Source organism: Mus caroli, chromosome 17 (assembly GCF_900094665.2).
Source record: "Mus caroli chromosome 17, CAROLI_EIJ_v1.1, whole genome shotgun sequence".
NCBI lineage: Eukaryota > Metazoa > Chordata > Mammalia > Rodentia > Muridae > Mus > Mus caroli.
The window spans coordinates 24,185,471-24,205,013 of record NC_034586.1 but is presented as its reverse complement, the minus strand read 5'-3'; the positions used below and the strand labels follow the sequence as shown (position 1 = coordinate 24,205,013).

General features: G+C 56.7%; 1 protein-coding gene across 1 annotated transcript; it reads left to right on the top strand.

The window, feature by feature from the left end:
* Positions 1-449: 449 nt before the first annotated feature.
* Positions 450-19,481, top strand: Tead3 (TEA domain transcription factor 3). The gene is made up of 15 exons (XM_029471408.1): positions 450-454; positions 620-825; positions 9,690-9,941; positions 11,076-11,140; positions 14,669-14,731; positions 14,906-14,968; positions 15,750-15,761; positions 16,203-16,340; positions 16,478-16,527; positions 16,763-16,824; positions 17,269-17,414; positions 17,524-17,697; positions 17,873-18,013; positions 18,102-18,254; positions 18,375-19,481. The coding sequence occupies exons 1-15, from the start codon at positions 450-452 to the stop codon at positions 18,486-18,488; spliced, it is 1,644 nt and encodes a 547-aa protein (XP_029327268.1). The 3' UTR covers positions 18,489-19,481.
* The last annotated feature ends 62 nt before the right edge of the window (positions 19,482-19,543 follow it).

Sequence of the window (19,543 nt, the reverse complement as noted above, 5' to 3'; positions counted from 1 at the left end):
ACCTTGTCAAGCGCACAGGGTCCGGGCCCCCGACTCTCCGCCAGTAGGGAGGAGAGGGAGGGCCCTAGAGGTAGAGGAAGAGGGAGAAAGGGAGAAATTCGAGAAACAAGCCACTCGGGGAGAACCAGACAAACCGGGTCCGGGCAGGGCGGAGCCGAGTCTGAGGCCCCGGAGTGGGGGGCGGGCTCTGGGCGGGAGGGGAGCTGCAGAGGCCTGGGCTACCGGGGACCCGAGTAGAAGGGTGGGGAGCCCGAGACCCCGTGAGCGCTCGGGTCACTTGGATGCGAGGGACCCGGCTCCCCAGGACCCTAAACACCTCCAAGGAGTCCAACCTAGGGGGCAGAGTTCTCCTCTTGGCTCCGCCCCAGGCCTGATCCCTCTTGATTCAGCGGAGTACCCACAAGGGGGTTGTGTAGGGGAGGTGGGAACTCTGAGATGACGAGCGAGAAATGGGGTGCGCGGGAGTGTGAATCCACAGCGACGGGCGTTCTTGGGACTGGGTGGTTAGAGAGACTGCAGGCCCCGGCCCGCCTTAGACCACTCCCCCAAATAGCACCGCCCACCCGTGGGCCCGCCCGCCGCTGGCCCCGCCTACCGGTCCCGCCCCTCCCTCCCGCAGCCCCCACCCCCCCGCCCGGCTCCCTCAACACAAACTTTCCGTCCCGCTCGCTCCCTCCTCCGCGCCCAGCACCTCCCGCTCCGGCCGGGCTCATTCCGTACATTCCGGCCATCCCCCTGCCCACGACCCCCCTTCCCGGCCCCCCTCACTACTCCCTCGGGCCCGGCGGAGCGGCCCGGCGGAGCGCCCCCCGGAGCTCGGAGCAGGTAAGCCCGGGGAATGCAACTCGGAGGCCTCGCGCGCAGAGGTGACTGCTCTGCTCCGGTGGCTTCTGGATGGCGGGGACCCGGGACACTCTGGGGGTTCTGAGCTATTGTCCAGCCAGCGCCGGAGCCCAGGACCTGGGTGCCGGGAACTTTGGAGGGAAGGGGGGAGACGCTCTCCGGGAAGCCCCGCCCACCCNCCCCACCCCCCCGCGACCCGGAGGCTGGGAAGCCTGGAGTGTCCCGGGTGCCCGGGCCTGGCCCCGCCGTGTGCCGGGGTGTGCGCCCGGAGCCGCGGGCTTGGAGGGCCTGCCGCCGGGACTCGTATCCGGGGCGCCCTTTGGACTCCCGAGAGCCCGCGAGCCCCGGGCTCCACGCAGGCCTTAGCCAGGGCGCGCCGGTGTGCGCGCTGCTCGCGGCTGCGCTGGGACCCGGCTCCGGTGTCTGGAAGCCACAGTGTGAGCCTGGAGCGTGTGCGCACCCAAAGGCGTGGGGGGACGCCTGTCCCCTCCAGTTCTGCCGCCCGCGTCGGGGCGAGTCCCAGCTCCTTGCTCCAGGAGCCTCGCTCGGGACGCGGCTGGATTTGGGGCCTTCCCCGCACTTCTCCGGAGAACTTGTTAAGGCAATTGTGGGCGGCAAGGCTTCCCTTCCCACTCGGGTCCTCTCCATTGTCTGTCACGTCTTTATTCCTGCCTGGGAAGGGAGGCCGGAGCGCTGATGTGGGTCTGTTTTCTAGCCCCAGCAGGCCCTCGGGCAGTGTCACTTTAGCCCCTACTCTCCCCGCCCCCCCAACAGGGGCCCTGATTGAGGGCTTAGGTTTTTAAAGAGCAAGGGGGAACGAACGAAGCCTAGGGCCGGGCTTCTCAGGGCCTGTGTCCCTCTCTCTGTATCTCGAGCTCTCTCCAGGTAGGGGCAGAACCAAGTCAGGCCTGGACTTGTAGCCTAGCCCGGAGGATGGCGGTGGGGGCTGGACACAGCTTTGAGGGGCTGGTGTCCATGGTGGCTCCGTGTATTTGAACTCTCGTAGCCTGGATCTGTATACACAGGGTTTCGCCTCAGTGCTGGGGTCTGGGACACCCCTACACTCACAGCCAGCTGCGGGCTGCTGCCAGGAGGGAAAGCAGCTATTAGTTGAAGGCGTAAGGACTAAACCTCTGCCCTTCCTAGTCCCCAGACCTCCTTCTCCTGACACTTGTTAAAGCAATGGAGGGCATCCGGTCTTCCCTTCCCACTCTGGTCTTCCCCGTTGTCTGACAAGCCTTTTCTTCCTTCATGGGAAGGGTGAGGGTCTGTCTACTCATCCCTTGGGCCAAGAGTGGACAGGAGACTGAATTACCCCCCTCCTCAGGGAGGGGCTGGAAGCCAGGCCTTCCCCACCTCCAGGAAGGGAACTGTAATTAATGCTAATTAGCACTTTGGGGAACAGAATGGCCAGTGGTTGGCAGGAAATCTTTTGAGTGTGCACGCACACACACACACACACAGGTGTGTGTCTACCCAGAGTCTTTCATCCACCATCACTGAATTTTTACACCCTAACTCGTTCTGCTATTGGGAGAAAAGAAATACACATAAAAAGATAGCTCCACCAAGGGCAGGAGATGGGTCTCTGGTTTGCTGCCCGCCCGCTGTATTGGTGGCTCTTCAGGTGCTGGTCCCTCATCCCACAGGCCCATCATGGAAGCTGAGCCTAGAGGGGTCTAGAGGGATGGGCGGGTGGCCCTGGACAGTGCAGGGAGGGTGGGAGCAAAGTCTGGGGAAGGACATGTAGTCAAAGCACAGTGGCTCGAGACAGAGCTGAAGGGACAGGGGAGGCTGTGTGTGGAGTTGGGGATGCTTGCCCTTGTAAGTGGGGTTCAGAGGTCACTGGATGGCTACCTAGAGCCTTTCAGGGCCCCCACAGTTCCATGTAGGAGTTTTTGCTGGAACAGCAGCCACCAGTCCTGTCCTGGGTGGATCTGGAGGAGCTGAGGTTTGGAGGGTGGACTCCTGTTTGAGGAGTGGTAGAGGGAAGGCCTGACTGTCACAGTGTTCTGGGGTTCCCAGGAGGTTCCCCATGGGTCATGGGAGCCTGAGCCTGTCACTGCTGGCCTGTGCTCACTGTTGCGGTGCTCTGCATGCTCCAGACCCTCCAGAGGCTAGAGCGGGAGAATCCGGACCCAGGTCCCCAGAGCCTCAGCCCTTGGGGTTTCCTAGAGTGTTGATTGTTTCCTGGACTCCCTGCCAGACCTGAAAAGACAGGAAGTGATAGACGGAAATGGGAACACAGCTGCTGGTGTGACTGGATTTGAGGATAGTTGAGGACCATGGGGGTCATCTGTGTGGGCCACACTGTGCAGGGGGGGGGGTATGTGTGGGAAAAGACCCAGGTACAGTCTCTGGGGCCACAAGTGGGGAAAGCGGGTGATGTGCCTGAAAGCCACGTCCTCCATCACTGTGGTCGTTCAAGAAACTGAGACCTTGGGCTGGCTGGCTGTTAGGAGAGACAGCTCTGAGGTAAGATTGCTTGTTGTCAAGCTAGAAATGGGATGTCCAGGACCCACGTGGTATAAAGAGAGCCTGTGAGAATCTGGTGTGTAAGTTGGGTGGGGGGTAGAGATGCGTGTGTGTGTGTATGTGTGTGTGTGTGTGTGTGTGTGTGTGTGCACATGCACGAGAGAGAGAGAGAGAGAGAGAGAGAGAGAGAGATTGCTGGGATGATATTCCAGTGTTGAGTACCACACTAGGGTAGTTGTGGAGAAAATTTGTGTGTCTTTGGGTACACTGGCTGTGTGAGGGACCATGGTGCTGGGATTCTACCTGAGAGGCGTTCCGTGTGACCTGTCATGCCATGGCGTGGCCACTTCTGTTGTCGGTTGTGAAATGACGCGTGAGGTGGCTTTGGGTTTGTCTGTGTGACTGTTCATGACACTGCATGTGAATGCAACGACAGGATCCTCTGCCACCAGGGATGCGTATGAGGGCGCAGAGGAGCCGGATGCAATGAACACAGCCTGTATCCTGTGAGACAGCCTGGGACGGAGTATGTGAGAAACAGGGGTGTGACTGAGACCAACTCCGTGGGTGGTCACTGCCTCAGCTTGTGTGGGTGACATCCTCAGGGCTCTGCCACACAGGGTGTGGGGGGCCTGTGACACCAGAGCATGTGCCATCTACCTGGAAGACCTTGGAAAGGTACTGCCCAGCCGGGTGTGGTGGTGCGTACCTTCAGAAGCAGAGGCAGGCGCAGCTCTGCTCTTGAGAGGCCAGCCTGGTCTACAGAGCAAGCTCCAAGACAGCCAGGGCTACACAGAGAGAGTCTGTCTCAAAAAATTTTTAAAAAGATGCTGTGTGTGTATGGGGGGGGGCATGGTAGATGTTATGTATGAATTTTTGTTTTTACCACCATATGAATTTTCTTTTTGCTCACATTTGCAATTCCTAACACATGAGAGTCGGGGCATGTGGATGGTGAGTTCAAGACCAGTGAGAGCTACAAAGTGAGACTTTATATCAAAACCCAGTAAGAAAAACAAGTAGTTAAAATGATAAATTTATGTTACAGTTCACATAACCCTAATTTGAGTTTTTCCTCACAGTTGTGAACACCAGCACCTGGGTGTATCATAAGTTCCAGGGTAACCTGGGTTAGGAGAGTGAAGATCCTCTCTCAGAAAAGGGTGGTGGAACAGTGAGATGGCTCAGCGGGACAAAGGGCTTGTTGCCAAGTCTAACAACCTGAGTTTGACCTCCAGGACCTATGTGGTGCAAGGAGAGGGCTTCTATCATTGACCTCTGACCTCCACACGTGAACAGTGGCCTGTCAGTGTGCACACATACATGGATAAATAAATAATAACTACGTGAGTGCGCGCACGCACACACACTTAAAACACAGGAGGCTGCACCTTACTATGGCTGCTGCCTCCTGTGAGAGAGGAAGGGGAAGATAAAGTGGAAGGAAACCTGAGTGCTTATAAAGGATGCTGACTTCCGAGTAGCATACTGCTGGCTGCCCGGTGGATAACCTGGGGCAGGTAGATAGACACACAGAGCTTTAGCCAAGCTTTGTGGGACCCCCGTCCCCCAGCCTGTCCCTGCTGGATCTTTGAGGTTTCCTCTATTGGAGACCCTGGAGAGAGATTGGAAGGTGTTCTGTTCTGGGACCGGTCAGCACTGACTGTAGGAGGCCTGGGGGCTCTGAGGAGGGGGCTGGCTGGGACTCCTGGAAGTGGGGGAGAGGGATGGGAACCATGGCTCTCAAAATTGGAAGCACATTAGTTAGCTGGAACGGGGAGGCCCCGCCTGCCTGCCTGCCTTCTCCAGTGGGTCTGGAAATTACTCCCTCCTGTGGAGAAAGGGAGAGGGTCCTCCCTCCCCAGCATGGCAGGGTGTGGCTACTTGGCAGGTCCCTCCTGGGTCCGTTGACTGGAGGTGGGGGAGACATACAGCATCCCCACCCCCTCCCCCTGCCCATTCTGGTCCCAACCAGAGCTTGGCCACTTGTAGGGTGGGAGCCTCTGGCAGCTGGAGAACAGCTGGCTGCAGTGGGGGTGGGGTGGAGGGAAGCAAGGCTAGGGGGGTGGGGAGGCCCAGCGCGCCCTTCCCAGCCCAGCCCGCGGTGGAGCGCTTCGGAACCCACTGTTTGCCCACGTTGGCTTACGGCTCCAGTTAGTAGAGCATTTGGGGGCCGGGGTCTCTGGAAGGTGGGTAGCTGCTGGCTTCAGGGCCCGGCTCAGCCTCTGTACCCCTGGGAAACAGCCACCTGACAGCGTGACTCCTCTCTGCTGTGCCCCTACCAGGACACCAGCTCTACGGGAGCCTTCGCCTAAGCTTGGCTTTCCCTCTTCGGAGGAAGCCAATGGACTGGTGGTCTGGAGGACCAGGGCCTTGGCACCCGCCCAGCTCTGGCCTCCACTCAGAGCTGCCTGGCCAGTTCTGCCCGCAGATCTGGCCCTGGGGCTGGGAGTGGGCGGCCCCTTATCTCCATTGGGCCTCCTGGCCCCCTTCCTCGTCGCTGACCCCTAGGCTGAGGGTCTGGGACAGGGGAGGAGGCAGGGTGCGGCTAAGGGTGAGGAGAAAGACTAAAGCCATGCAGAAAACTCCAGCATGGGGGAAGAGGGTCTGTGGGAGGAGCTGAGCCAGGCCCCACCCTCCCCTCCTGCCTCTCTCCTCCTCCTCCCTGGTCAGTCCTTGCTCTGCTCTACCTTCCGGCCCCCACTTCCTCCTGAGGTGTCCCTACGGGTCCCACCTCCTAGCCTCTTCACTTGGGCGCGGGTGGGCCCATCCCTGGGTCTTTGCTGGGTGTGGATGGGTTGCTCTTCTCCCTCCTCCTACCCCAGATGGGAGTCCCTCAGTCAGCCTGCCTGCCTGCCTGTCTGGATGGAGAGTGAGCTGTCTGGTACTTGCTGGTTTCTGTCTACGCTCTCTCTGCACACAGTTCACTCTTCTTGTTTGGCTCCTGCTAGGTGACTCTTCTGGGACCCTCCACTCCCTTCCATCTACCTGGGTCCATTTCCTGGTCCTCTGTTCCTCTCAGAACACAACCTCCACCTGGAGGTTGTCTTTGGGGACTAGCCTACCCAAGTAAGTCAGCCATTTGAGACTCAACCTCCTGTCTCTCATGTGGTCCCAGGGTTTGGGAGGTGAGCACCCACACTTAGCCGCTGGTTTCACCCACCCTGGGAGGGCAACTGTGATCAGTCCAGTAGTCTCCCACCCTCTCCTGAAGGATGTCCATTTGGAATGATGTTGGCAGAGAAGACCCCTGACCACAGCATTTGCTGGGTAGCCAAGAGCCTTATAGGCATGTGCTACTGTGTGAAGCTGTTTTGTGGGGAGGGAGTACCATTTATGTCATCTGTCTGGACACTCTGCCCACCAGAAGTGCGTCCCTAGAACCATGTCAGGCCTGGCCTGCAGGTACCCAGGAGCCTCGTAGGGTGTGGATATTAGGGTCCCTACTCCTTGACACTTCCCACTAACCCCCCCAATGCCTTTTCCCCTCCCCAGCTCTCTATCCAAGATCCCAGCCAGGGGCTGCCCCATCCCCCAGTCTGTCCCGGCCCCCAGGCTGCTCTGTTCACCATATTTGGCCACATGCTCCCTCGGGGGCGGGGCAGGACTTGACATCACCCAGGAGGGGGGCACAGCCTGGATGAGGGAAAGCAGTCAGAGACTTGGGGGAGGCCAGAAAGTTTCTCCAGAAGTCAGGCTACCAGGGTCCCTATCACTGAGCCCGGCTGTTCCAGTGGAGGCTGAAGGCCCAGGCTGAAGGTTCCTATCTCTGGGTGGGTCCTCTGACCCTTCTAGCTGGTCTGACAGCCCCATTAGCATCAGACTGATATCTGAAGAGGCTAAGACCTTCAGTTGCCCCTCCAGTGTCCCGTCCCCCCCCCCCCGCCCCCGTTAGCATTACATCTTGTCCTTTTTCTCCTGTAAGCAGAGGAGAGGGGTTACAGACCTAGACAGGTCCTGTGGTGAGAGACAGGCTCTTGGTAGGGGCATCTGACCCTTGCTGTCACTGGGTGGCTTAGACACCACTGGTCTTGTGCAGTGTTGTAGGACCTTTGAAGTTGTTGCAGCCACTTGAACTGAGGGGACTTCATGGCCTGGACCTCCTTTTCCTAGTCAGGTGGCAGGTTTCGATGATGCCGTTTTGTTTTCTGTCTACAGGGTCAGGGAGCAGCCAGGGCCTCTTTTCTCCCCATGAACCCTGGCCACCATCTCTGCCAGTAGCCAGTAACTCTGTTTAAAACCTAGCTGTATCATTTCACTGTGTATCCTTGGATAAATTGTTTAACTTCTCTGTTCCTTGGTTAGTCTTGTGTACAAAGTAGCATTAATAATAAGTAACATTTATGAGTTACTGTATAAAATCCCCAAACCGTGCCTGGCATACTGAGGTGCTACTGTTGGAAATAGTAAGTCTAAACCTGATATCCAGCGCTACCTGTAATTGCATACATATGCCTGATAGCCTACCACCTGGGAGGCCAAGGCAGGGGGATGGCCAGCTTGGGCTACAGCGAGAGACTGTCTCTAACATAGATATGGCTGTCTTGGAACTTGCTCTGTAGACCAGGCTGGCCTCAAATTCGGAGATCTGCCTGCCTCTGCCTCCTGAGTGCTGGATTAGAGGTGTGAGCCACCAGGCTGGCAGACACTGCATTCTTACTGCCCCAGAGCAAAGCTTATTAAGGTTTGGAGGCCCCAAGAACACTGATTTCAGGTTCCAGTGTTCTGGGGTTGCTGAGGTACAAGGGAGAGAAAGGGTGCCCACCCCTCTTCCCAGAGCATTGATCCATCTGCCATGTGAGCTAGGACAGAGCTGTGGGTGGGTGGTTTATGGGCTGGTGTGGGGCTGAGGGGGCATGGGAACAGGAAGTAGATGGAAGCTGGACATGAGGAGAGCCAGGTTGCTGGCTGCACCTCCTAGCTGTCCTGCACAGTCTGTGTCCTGGCCACTCCCAGGACATTGCCTGGCCCATGGTCCTCTGTTGGGTAGGTGAGAACAGGTTCATCTCAGAGCAGGGCTGCTCTAATGCTGGTAGGAGTCGGTAGTAAGGGCCCTGGGCTGGAGTCCTCCCCGCTGCCCCCTGAGGGCTACAGACAGACCAGTCCTTGCCTGACACTCCTCTTCAGAGGCTGCTTGGGGACCCTCAACTTTCTTGTTATGAATTAGCATCCTCCATGTCTGCCTGTGTAGGGACTGACCAGCTATGCAGGTGCCATGTGTGTGGGGGGCGGGGGGTGGCCCTCACATAGCCCAGGCTGAACCCTCACATAGCCCAGGCTGGACACAGCTGAGCATGACCTTGAACTCCTGCCACAGCCTCCCAAGTGCTGAAGTTAAAAGCTTCTGCCTCCCTGCCCAGTGTTTCAAAAGGTTTTTATTAGTGTTTTAAGTCAGGGTCTCCCTGGGAATTCCAGATTGAACTTTGAACTTTGCAGTCAGTCAGCCACCCAAAGCTGGGTTACAGGCAAACACCATGCCTGGCTCAAAACTAGCAGTCCTCCTGCCTCGGGCTCCCAATTGTGCAGCACTGTTATGGTTGGTGAGATCAAGGGGATCTTTTTCCTTTTACCCTTTTTAATTTACTTTTATTTCATGAGAAGTGGGTGTTTTGCCTGCATGTGTGTCCGTGAGAGGGTGTCAGATGCCCTGGAACTGCCACATGGGTGCTGGGAATAGAACCTGGGTCTTTTGGAAGAACCGCCAAGACCCTTAACCACTGAGCCATCTCCCCAGCCATTTACCATTTTATTACAATTATTTATCCCTGTGTGCTGTCTGTGCCTGTGTGTGGAGGTCAGAGGACAGCTTCCAGGAGTTGTTCTTGCCTGCCACAATATGGCCCTTGGGTGGGAGAGGGACAAGAAGGACATAGGTATTGTGTAGCCCAGGCTGGCCCCAGATGAGCTGTGTAGTGGAGGAGGCTGAGCTACTGATCCCCCTGCCTCAGCCTTCCAAGTGCTGGGATTCCAGGGTACATGCCCACACCCAGCTAATATTACTGTTTCAGGGTTTCCAGCCTAGCCTTTTAATCCTCATAACTCAAGGAGACCCTTTTTGGTTTTAAAATAGATTTGCGTTTTTAACTTTGTGTATGCGTGGCATGTGGGTCCCCTGGGACTGGAGGGACAGGCAGGCGTTAGCTGCACATGAGTACTGGGAGTGGGACTGAGACCGTCCACTCTTAACTGTCTCTCCAGCCTGTTCCTTCCACAGACTGTTTATAGGACCCCATGCTCAGAGAGGCAGACTAACTCCTGCAAGGTCACAGCATCCAACCTGGAGCACCTACCTGTGGTGTAGGGAACACTGAATGTGGCCGCTGGGGTGGGTGGGAAAAACCTGCCCTAACCCTTGGCATTTGCTTGTCTAGGCTCAGGCCATCCAGGGGGCTCAGGCCCAGAGCCCAAAGCAACCAGCACAATAGCGTCCAACAGCTGGACCGCCAACAGCAGCCCCGGGGAGGCCCGGGAAGATGGGTCCGAAGGCCTGGACAAGGGGCTGGACAACGATGCCGAGGGAGTGTGGAGCCCAGACATCGAGCAGAGCTTTCAGGAGGCCCTGGCCATCTACCCGCCTTGTGGCCGGCGCAAGATCATCCTGTCAGATGAGGGCAAGATGTACGGTGAGTGCGGCTGCCGAGGTGGGCGTGGCCCCGCCCGCTGGCTCCACCCCCTGCTCTCTGTCCCTTGCCAGACCGGTTGGTTGGGGGAGCCCTGGCGGCTTGCCCAGCGGGCGAGTCCGGGCCGGCAGGCTTGGGCTGCTGCGTGTGTCTGGGGCCTCCTCCAACTGCACCTCGCAAACAGGCCTGCCACAGCCCACACGCGCCCCGCCTCTCCCTAGCCCTGCCGGCTGGAGGTTTCGGGGTGACTCAGGGGGCCAGGAAAACTGGGTCAGTCCAGTGAGCCTCTGTCAGGAGTCTGTGGCCTAGAGAGGCAGCCCCAGACTCTAACTCCCAGGGCCCAGGACTGGGGAATATCATACGGAGATTGGGGTCCCACTATCTGAACAGGCCAATCCTTGATGCTTGAAAAACTCCACTCTTGGGACAGGAAGATGTTCTGGGGTGCTCCACTGGGTGGGGCCACCTGCCCACACTATACCCTCACCAATAGGAGGGCAGCCCCACGGGGTATTTTTAGACAAGGGGTTGGCGGGCAGGGAGGAGCGGTGGGGCCTGTTCTGTCATCGCAGAGGAATTTGGGGAATGTGGCAGTTCTGGGGAGGCCAAGAGGTTGGGGGGCTGAGCACACACCCTGGATGCTGACATACACCCTGTGGTATGTCTAGGCGGCCCCCACATTGTGTAGCCTACTCCCCAAGATGGTCTCTGGTGTTGTGCAGAGTCCCTACCCCCAGACTCAGAGAGGATTGGGCAATGCCATAGGGGTCACTGGCACAAGGACCCAGTGATATACCTTAACCCAAGCTGTCAGTATAAGAGACATATCAGAGGTCCCCTGTCTTCCTTCACCAGAGAAGGGACAGAGAACTTATTCCAGGTCCCCCATGATCAGGATGAAGCTAGACAGAACAGCTTACAGATAGAGGACGTGGGCTGAGACCTATCCAAACCCTCAGCCTCTGAGCCTTGCTGCCCAGGAAGCCTGTCAAGGCTTTTTCTGTAGGCTACGTCCTCCACCAAGTCCTGGAGGCAGTGAAGGGGATCCCTGAGTGGGTGTGCCCAGCCCCCCCCCCCCCCCCCCCCCCGGGTTCTACCCTCTCCCTCAGTCCTCACCAGCTCTGTCTCCCTGACTAGGTCGAAATGAGCTGATTGCCCGCTACATCAAGCTGAGGACTGGAAAAACCAGGACAAGAAAACAGGTAGAGAGATGGCCCTGGTCCCCTGTCACACCACCAGTGGATACCTTGATGGATACCTTGGATGTAGGAAGCACAGTTTAGCTCACAGGGCCTGCTCATCAATCAGAAAGATGGGTATTTGCCTAGTTGGGCTGGGTAGTAAAACAGCCGCAGTCCTGCTGGAGGTTGGCCTGGAGGAAGGATGTCAGACCCTCCTTTGGAAGGTGTGGAAGTTAACCAGGGAGGGATCATGCCAAGTGGGGAATTCAGTAGATCAGACAGGGTAGCAACCCCCACAGTACCCCACTTGCGTAAACACACACCAGAAAACTGCCAAGTGATGGCATTCACACCATTCTGCCTGCCTGTGACCATACAGCCACTCAGAGCCCGCTCTTTATAGCCTTCCCATGTGACGTAGGCTTTCTGTTGCTGTGATCAAGACCTGAGACCTTGGGAAGGAAAGGGTCTGTTCCACCTTACAGGGCCACCACTGAGGGGAGGCAGGAACCTGGAGGCAGGAGCTGAAGCAGGGTTGCTTCCTGATGCCCCACCTTTTTTTTTAAAGATGTATTTATTTATTTTATGTATATGAGCACACTGTCCTTGACACCCAGAAGGGGGCATCAGATCGCTTTACAGATGGTTGTGAGCCACCAAGTGGTTGCTGGGAATTGAACTCCTGACCTTTGGAAGAACAGCCAGTGCTCTTAACTGAGAGCCATCTTTGCAGCCCCCTGCTGCCTTCTTACAGACTTTCCCAAGGACAGCACTGTCCAGAGAGGGCTGGACTGTCCTGCATCAATCAAGGAAATGAACCACAGGCCAGACTTGGGAGGGCGTCTTCTCAAGCAGGTTCCCTTCCCAATTGACTCTAGAGTGTGTCAAGTTTGCATAAAACTAAGAAACTGGGAAAGGGGAGTTTAGTGACCCCCATATTGTGTCACTGAGTGAGGTGGGGGAGGAGTCAAGATGGGCCCCTACATCTATCAGGATGAGCTAGGAGAAAGGGAGGGAGCCTGGAGGTGGGGGGAGGTGGTCAAGGAGTGGAGGCAGTTGTGGGGTGTGGGGCCCTGCAGCTGTTAGGGCAGTGAATCTGGGAGGCCAGCCAGGAGGCAGAGGCGGAGACTACCTTCACAGGGGTGGAATAGAAGGTAGCACACATGACAGCTTCATTCCAGGAAGGCCCGCAGCTGTGGGAGACCAGGCAGAGAGGGGGCTCGTTGGATGAGTTAGATCTGGGGTACCTAAGGGAGATATCATTTCAACCCCTAGTCCTTCGAGGGGTTGGGACTCAAACTCCGCACCCCCTTCCCCTAGAGTGCTGGCTGTACGTAGACAAGCCCCACCTGTCCCTAACCTCAGTCCTTAAGGCAGCTCCAGGCTCCCTACCTAGTGTGGGCATTTAGTGATGCCTGTCCTGGGCCCTGAATGAGTTCCTATGACAAACTCAGAGACACTCCTTGGGTCTTCAGTACAGCAGGCCTCCTGCACACAGCGTGGAGTGGAATATGCCTGTAACCCCAACACTTGAGAGGCTGAAGTCAAAGTGTCCCATGAGTTTGAGGCTCCAGAGTAAGGCTCCATCTTACCCGTCCCCGACCCTGGGCAACACAGACTCTGAGGTTCCGATAGTCTGTGCTACCTGAGGCTAAGTTTGCTCCCCAGCCTTGGCTCCTTGCAGCTGTGAATTAGGAGATACATGAATAACTAAAGCAGTAAGTGCATCTGCTGCTGTTACTGCCACACCCATATTCTTGGGAACCCGGTTAGCCCAGGAAAGGCTGGCAGTCTGTAAGTTCAGAATCAAACCAAGCCGGCCAAAGGTTGGGCATACACCCTGCCTTTTCTGACCCCACTTGCACCTACTCCTGGCTAGACTGTCCATATAGGGCAAGCCATCCATCTGGGGACTGGTGCCCATCTCTCCTGTCACCTGCAGCAGTGGGACTTGCTCTGATTGAACTATGTAGCCCAGGTTGGTCTGTCTCTGCCTGCCCCTACCTCCCAAGCACCAGGGTCAAAGGTGTATGCTACCGTGCCTGGCACAATGACTTCTTATTAATCAGCTGGTCAAATATTAGGTTGGGAGTAAGCCCCTGCTTCCAGATGTTAGAGCTGGCCCCGAGGAGGTGGTGCCAAGTGCTAAGGGTGTGAAGGAATCCTGGGAGAATAGCTTGGTGATGAAGCCAATGGCCCCCAGGGTCACATGGCCTGGGTTTGAGTGCTAGCTCTGCATCTGACTGACTGAGCTTTGATTAGGTCATCTGTAAGTTAGAGGGTTGCTGCAAAGATCAAATGAGTTGGGCGTATGAAGCTTGGGGAACACCAGCACCAGTGTTTGGTGGCCATCAGTACTGCCCAGCGTCAGCTGGGACTCCAGGGGGCCTGCAGGAGGAGCACCAATTGGGGGCATGACTGGGGTTCCAAAGAGCACTTTCTTTATGGGAATAACAAACTTTTGAAGAAAGCCCACAGCAGTTGCTGATATAGACCATAGAGCAGCCTTGATGGCTTGTGCTCTGCTCCTGGACCTCGCCGAGGGCTGAAATACAGTCTGGGCACTGTTGGCCTGGGACTAGTTCACCTTTAGTCTTGGGGGCTTTCAAGGAGCAGGTTGCTAGGAAAGAAAAACCTTCAAATAAAAGTACCTACTGTGTGCTTAACTCTGTTCATGGAAAGGCGTGCCTGCTGGGTACAGAAGAAGCTGAAGGAGAAACAGAGGGATACACACTGCATAGAGAAAAGATCTTTGACAGAAGCTGTGGCCAGCCTTTAATCCCAGCACAGGGGAGGCAGAGGCAGGAGGATTTCTGTGAGTTCAAGGATAGCTTGGTCTACATAGTGCATCCTAGGACAGCCAGAGCTACATAGTGAAACCCGATCTCAAATTTAAAAAAAAAGGGGTGGTGGTGGCAAAAGGGGGGGGTGGTGGCTGGTGAGATGGCTCAGTGGTTAGGAGCACCGACTGCTCTTCCAAAGGTCCTGAGTTCAAATCCCAGCAACCACATGGTGGCTCACAACCATCCATAACAAGATCTGACGCCCTCTTCTGGAGTGTCTGAAGACAGCTACAGTGTACTCACATATAATAAAATAAAATAAATCTTTAAAAAAAAAAAAAAAGCAAGCAGCTGTGGCTTCCTCGAATGCTGGGAAAAGCCACAGAGCCACATGCAGCCTGTGTGGTGTCCGCAAAGGTGAGGATTCCCATGAGGGGAAGACCCACTTCCTTTGGGTCCTGTACAGCCCTCACCTGAGCATAGAGCTTGACTGGCAGATCGTGGGCTGGGATTTTTGTTCCACGAACTGAAACTGTGGTGGTCCATGGTGGCTCTTGAGACCACTGTGGGTTAATTTAAGACCAAGAAGAAACAATTGAGAATACCAAGTACCTAGAGGCATGTGCCCACTAAGATGCCAGGTTCTCCCATCAATCCTAGTCCACCAGAGATGAGGGCTGGGGTGCTCCTCCCACCCTGGCTGTCCTGGCTGTGGCCCCTCACCCTCTGTGTTTTTCTTTGTGGCGGGGCATGGGGCACCTCCTAGGTGTCCAGCCACATACAGGTTCTAGCTCGGAAGAAGGTTCGGGAATACCAGGTTGGCATTAAGGTACGTTGGGTGCCTAGCAGGGCCTCCGGCCCCTTTCCTGGACCTTGTCTGCCTGTTCTGCACACTGCAGGGCCTCTGCCTCGGTCAGCTCTCCAGCCCACCATACCTCTCTCTGGCCTGAGCTCTGCCCTTCCTCTCTCTCCTGTCCTTCGCTCCTTCTCTCTTCCCCTACAGGTCTGTAGTCACTTGCAGGTTCTAGCCAGGAGGAAGTCTCGGGAGATTCAGTCCAAGCTGAAGGTATGGGCCCCCTGGCTCTTGGCCTAGCCCTGCCCAGCATCCTTCTGGGCCCAGACCAGGGCTGAGGAACTGAGAGGGTCTGAGAGACACAAGTGACAGCAGTAAGTTCAAAAGCTCCCAGGTGCCCACTGTGGTGGCACCTTCACCCCAGCACTCAGAGAGAAACAGTCAGATCTGAGTTCCAGGACAGCCAGGGCTACACAGTGAGACTCTTGTCTCAAAAAAGCAACCAAGCAAGCAAACAAACAAACAAAAAACCCCAAAAGTAGTCTTCACAGGCCACACAGCCCCTGGGGACTGGACAAGCTGGTAGCCAGCGTCTGAGGACTATTCAAGCCTGCCTCTCTCCTGTGTTCCCCTTGTTCTTTTCTCCTGACTGTTGCTTGCTAATGGCCTTGGGGGCTTGAGGGAGGACATGAAGGGTGTTGGCTGGCAGCTAGGTGGGGTGGGGGGTGGGAGATGACAGTTACCAGGCTGAGAACTCCAGTCTGAGGTTCGTGACCTGCCCCCTGTTTTCCCAAGCCTATGGGGCTCACTTCAAGGATGGACACCCAGCCCCATGATCCTTTTTCTTCTTCATTGTCATCTTGCCAGGGTACCCCTGGCAAGCAGGCACTCCCTCTCCGGGTGGGGAGGGTCTCCAGCCCCCAGCAGGCATCCTCTTGGCTTCCTTGGAAACTGCCAGAGCACAAGGTGGGGGTGGGTTGCCAAAAAGCATGTCCCCTTCCCCACAGAGCCCTCAGGTGTATCTTCTAATGCTCTGTCCCTTTCTCCTTCACAGGCTATGAACCTGGTAAGTAACCCAGCACCGCTGGGGAGGGGCTTGAGAGCACACGGGCTGGAGTGCTCACCAGACCAGGTGTGCTTCTCGCCTTCAGTGTAGTTCCGTTCAGCATAGCAACCAGACCAAAGCCCCTAAACTGTGAAGTGTCTGATTACATAGAAAAAGTCACGGGGGGGTAATTGTGAGCAACCGCGTGGGATCCTCTGCTGGAGTCATGGAAGGACCTGGGCATCCAGCCTTTCAGTATATAAGGGGGATCCCAGAACCAGTTTGCAAGGGACCACAGTTCTGGGGCATAGGATAAAATGGTCAAACGGTATTGCATACTGTGGGCTGTGCCCAGAAAGGAGACAGACACCAGGAGACTGGGACCCAGAGAGGGCAGACACAAAAGCTAGAATTTCCTACCTGAAGGGCCTGGCCCAGGCCTGACATGACCACTGCCCCCAGGACCAAGTCTCCAAGGACAAAGCTCTCCAGAGCATGGCGTCCATGTCGTCTGCCCAAATCGTCTCTGCCAGCGTTCTACAGAACAAGTTCAGCCCGCCCTCCCCTCTACCCCAGGCTGTCTTCTCCTCCTCCTCAAGGGTAGGGCTGAGGTGGGCTGGGGTGGGGAGAGCAGGGCTGGGGTCGGAGGTGGGGACTGCGCTAGGGTTGGGGGGCTGGGCTTGGGGTTGGGGTGTGGCTAGGGTTTCTGGGTACTGAAGCCCTAGCTCTGTCCACAGTTCTGGAGCAGCCCCCCTCTGCTAGGACAACAGCCTGGACCTTCTCAGGAGTAAGTATTGCCTGCTTGAGTAACTGCAGTAACCTCTGGTCACCCCAGGTTCTCAGTTCTGAGACTGAGCTTTTGGGGGATGGAAAGGGAGTGTAGCCATGGGCTGTGGGATGCAGCTGGGTACCGTCTGAGTTAAACCGCAAAGGTGGAGGGCTAGCTTGTGAGCATGCGCCATGAGACAACGGATCAGGGGAGGCAGGGGAAGACCTCTAACCTGCTTTATCATCATCTGCAGCATCAAGCCCTTTGCCCAGCCTGCCTACCCCATCCAGCCTCCCTTGCCACCAGCGCTCAACAGTAAGTGCCCCACCATGCCTTCTAGCACCGGACACCTCTGGTGCCCGCCCTCCTGTTTGGGATTTGTGTCTTTGTGCTGGGGTGGGTGGCAGCTGTAGCGGTTTGAGAGGTTTCTATTCCGTGTAGAAAAAGAAAAAGACACCAAAATTTTGCCAGAATTCCAATCTAGGTGATAGTAGTTTTGTTTCTGTGTAACCACACGGAAAAATATCTCATGACTACTACCAAGATTACCTCCTTGGTATCCTTGATATCCACAAGGACTCAAGAAGACATCTTTCACACAATTGTCTGTCTGGTGTCCCTGGGTGTGGGTTTGGGGGACTCGTCCACCTATGGGTTTCAGGCAGAGATCCTTGGCTCCTTGGACCATGTTCTGGGTTTTACAGACCAATCCTGCTCTCCACCACGTGTGGGCAGATGAGTTAGAGCTTACTTTTTTAGGTTATGAGTCCCTCGCCCCACTGCCCCCAGCCGCTGCCTCAGCCACCGCCTCTGCGCCTGCATGGCAGGACCGCACCATCGCCTCCTCCCGGCTACGCCTCCTGGAGTATTCTGCCTTCATGGAAGTGCAACGGGACCCTGACACGGTAATGTGGGGATGGGGGAGTCTGGCCCGTGATCCAGCATCCAGCTCAGCGTATTAGCAGTGGGGGTCCTCCGGCCTGCAGGCTGACCCCGGTTCGGCCCTCCCCACAGTACAGCAAACACCTGTTTGTACACATCGGCCAGACAAACCCTGCCTTCTCAGACCCACCCCTGGAGGCAGTGGATGTACGACAGATCTACGACAAGTTCCCCGAGAAGAAGGGGGGGCTGAAGGAACTCTACGAGAAGGGGCCCCCGAACGCCTTCTTCCTTGTCAAGTTCTGGGTGAGGCCTCTTCTTCTAACCCCAGATGGGCAGCGTGCCCAGCTCCCTGCCTGTTCGCCCCTACTAGTGGGCCCCTGGGTGGGACCTGCAGGCCCCTGGGTAGGTGGGATGGAGGCGTGGCGTTGGGGAAGCACGTGACCACCGGTCCTCTGCAACACTCGGTACCCTCCCGCAGGCTGACCTCAACAGCACAATCCAGGAAGGCCCTGGGGCCTTCTACGGGGTCAGCTCGCAGTACAGCTCAGCCGACAGCATGACCATCAGCGTCTCCACCAAGGTGTGCTCCTTTGGCAAGCAGGTGGTAGAGAAGGTGGAGGTGAGTGGAGGCCTGGGGAGTGAGTGGCGGGCACAGTCAGGTCAATGACACGACACGCAGTCACGCTCCTTCTCGCCCCACTCTGCAGACCGAGTACGCCCGCCTGGAGAACGGCCGCTTCGTGTACCGCATCCACCGCTCACCCATGTGCGAGTACATGATCAATTTCATCCACAAACTCAAGCATCTGCCCGAGAAGTACATGATGAACAGTGTGCTGGAGAACTTCACCATCCTGCAGGTGCGGGCGGCAAGGGCGCGACTGTCCCGTGGCTCGGGGAACCGGGCTAGCCTGGAGGAGTACAGTCCGCCCAGCTGCCCGCCCTTACTGAGTCCTATTCCCTTCCTCTCTGCCCCATAGGTGGTCACAAGTCGGGACTCGCAGGAGACCCTGCTGGTCATTGCTTTTGTCTTTGAAGTCTCTACCAGCGAGCATGGGGCGCAGCACCACGTCTACAAGCTTGTCAAAGACTAGCCTGCCCTCGACCTCCACAGGATGCAAGGCGGACATCCTCCACACACCTGCCTGCCTGGTCTCCCCGTGTGGGTTGGGGGACCTAGCCCAGCCCCCCCCGTGGGTTTCAGGCTGGGACCCAGGCTGCCTCCCTGGCTCCAGCACACACGCTCCCTGCCACTGTTCTGCGCTTTACTGGAGAGAAGAGGGCTCCACGGTGGGGTGGCTTGCCTGGGCACTGAGCCACAGATGACCAGGCTCCACCTGGCCTCAAGTGACACCAGAATTGTACCACGGAGGACACCTTGGGGCTTAGTGTGTGGTTGCTGGCCCCTAGGGGAATGTGATGGGCAGGTGAGGGTTGCATTGAGACTGGGGAGTGGCAGCTTGCAAGGAGGCCCTGGTACATGGTGTCAGGTTGGGGGAGGCTGAGAAGGGCCCACACTTCTTTGTACCTTCTGGGTACCAGTCTGTTCCCAGGCCCCTTACCCAGCAAGTTTGGGTCTCCCATATCAGACAAAGTGCCAAGACGGAGGCCCACAGAAGTGGACGAAGGGAGCTGGGGCTGGTTCAGCTACCTCCCTAGCAGAGCTGCCCACGGGGTGGGGAAGGGGCTCTGCTGGGCTGAAGCCTAGACAGGGCTCTACTTCCTGTTCCCCCCAGCATACCAGCCACTAGCCCCCCACCCCTCCGTGTCCTGAAGACAGGTGGCAGGGAACAGGAGGCTGCCTCTGCCTTCTCCACATCCAGGTCCCAAGGTCACCTGGGTATTTATGAGTTTCAAATGAAGTACTGTGCCCCCCATCCAGCCCGAGCTTCCGGAAGGTTTTCACCATTGCTCAGGCCACCTCCAAACCCCACGTAGGTTTTATAACATGTATTATATATATATATTTTTTGTGTATTTTTAAAATCCAGCTGTGATGGGCTACATCATAAATGGCTCAAGGCAGGGGCCACTCAAGGCCTGGCTCCTGCTTTAAAAAAAAAATTAAAAAGCTGTTTCTGGGTCAAGACAGTTGTGCCATATGCAACCCTGTACCCTACCTAGTCAAAAACAGGTGACACATGACTGC

Coding starts and splice junctions, on each gene's coding strand:
- Tead3 (XM_029471408.1), top strand. Junction 16,528..16,762: donor CAGCCTGGACCTTCTCAGGA/GTAAGTATTGCC, acceptor CATCATCTGCAG/CATCAAGCCCTTTGCCCAGC. Junction 18,255..18,374: donor AGAACTTCACCATCCTGCAG/GTGCGGGCGGCA, acceptor TCTGCCCCATAG/GTGGTCACAAGTCGGGACTC.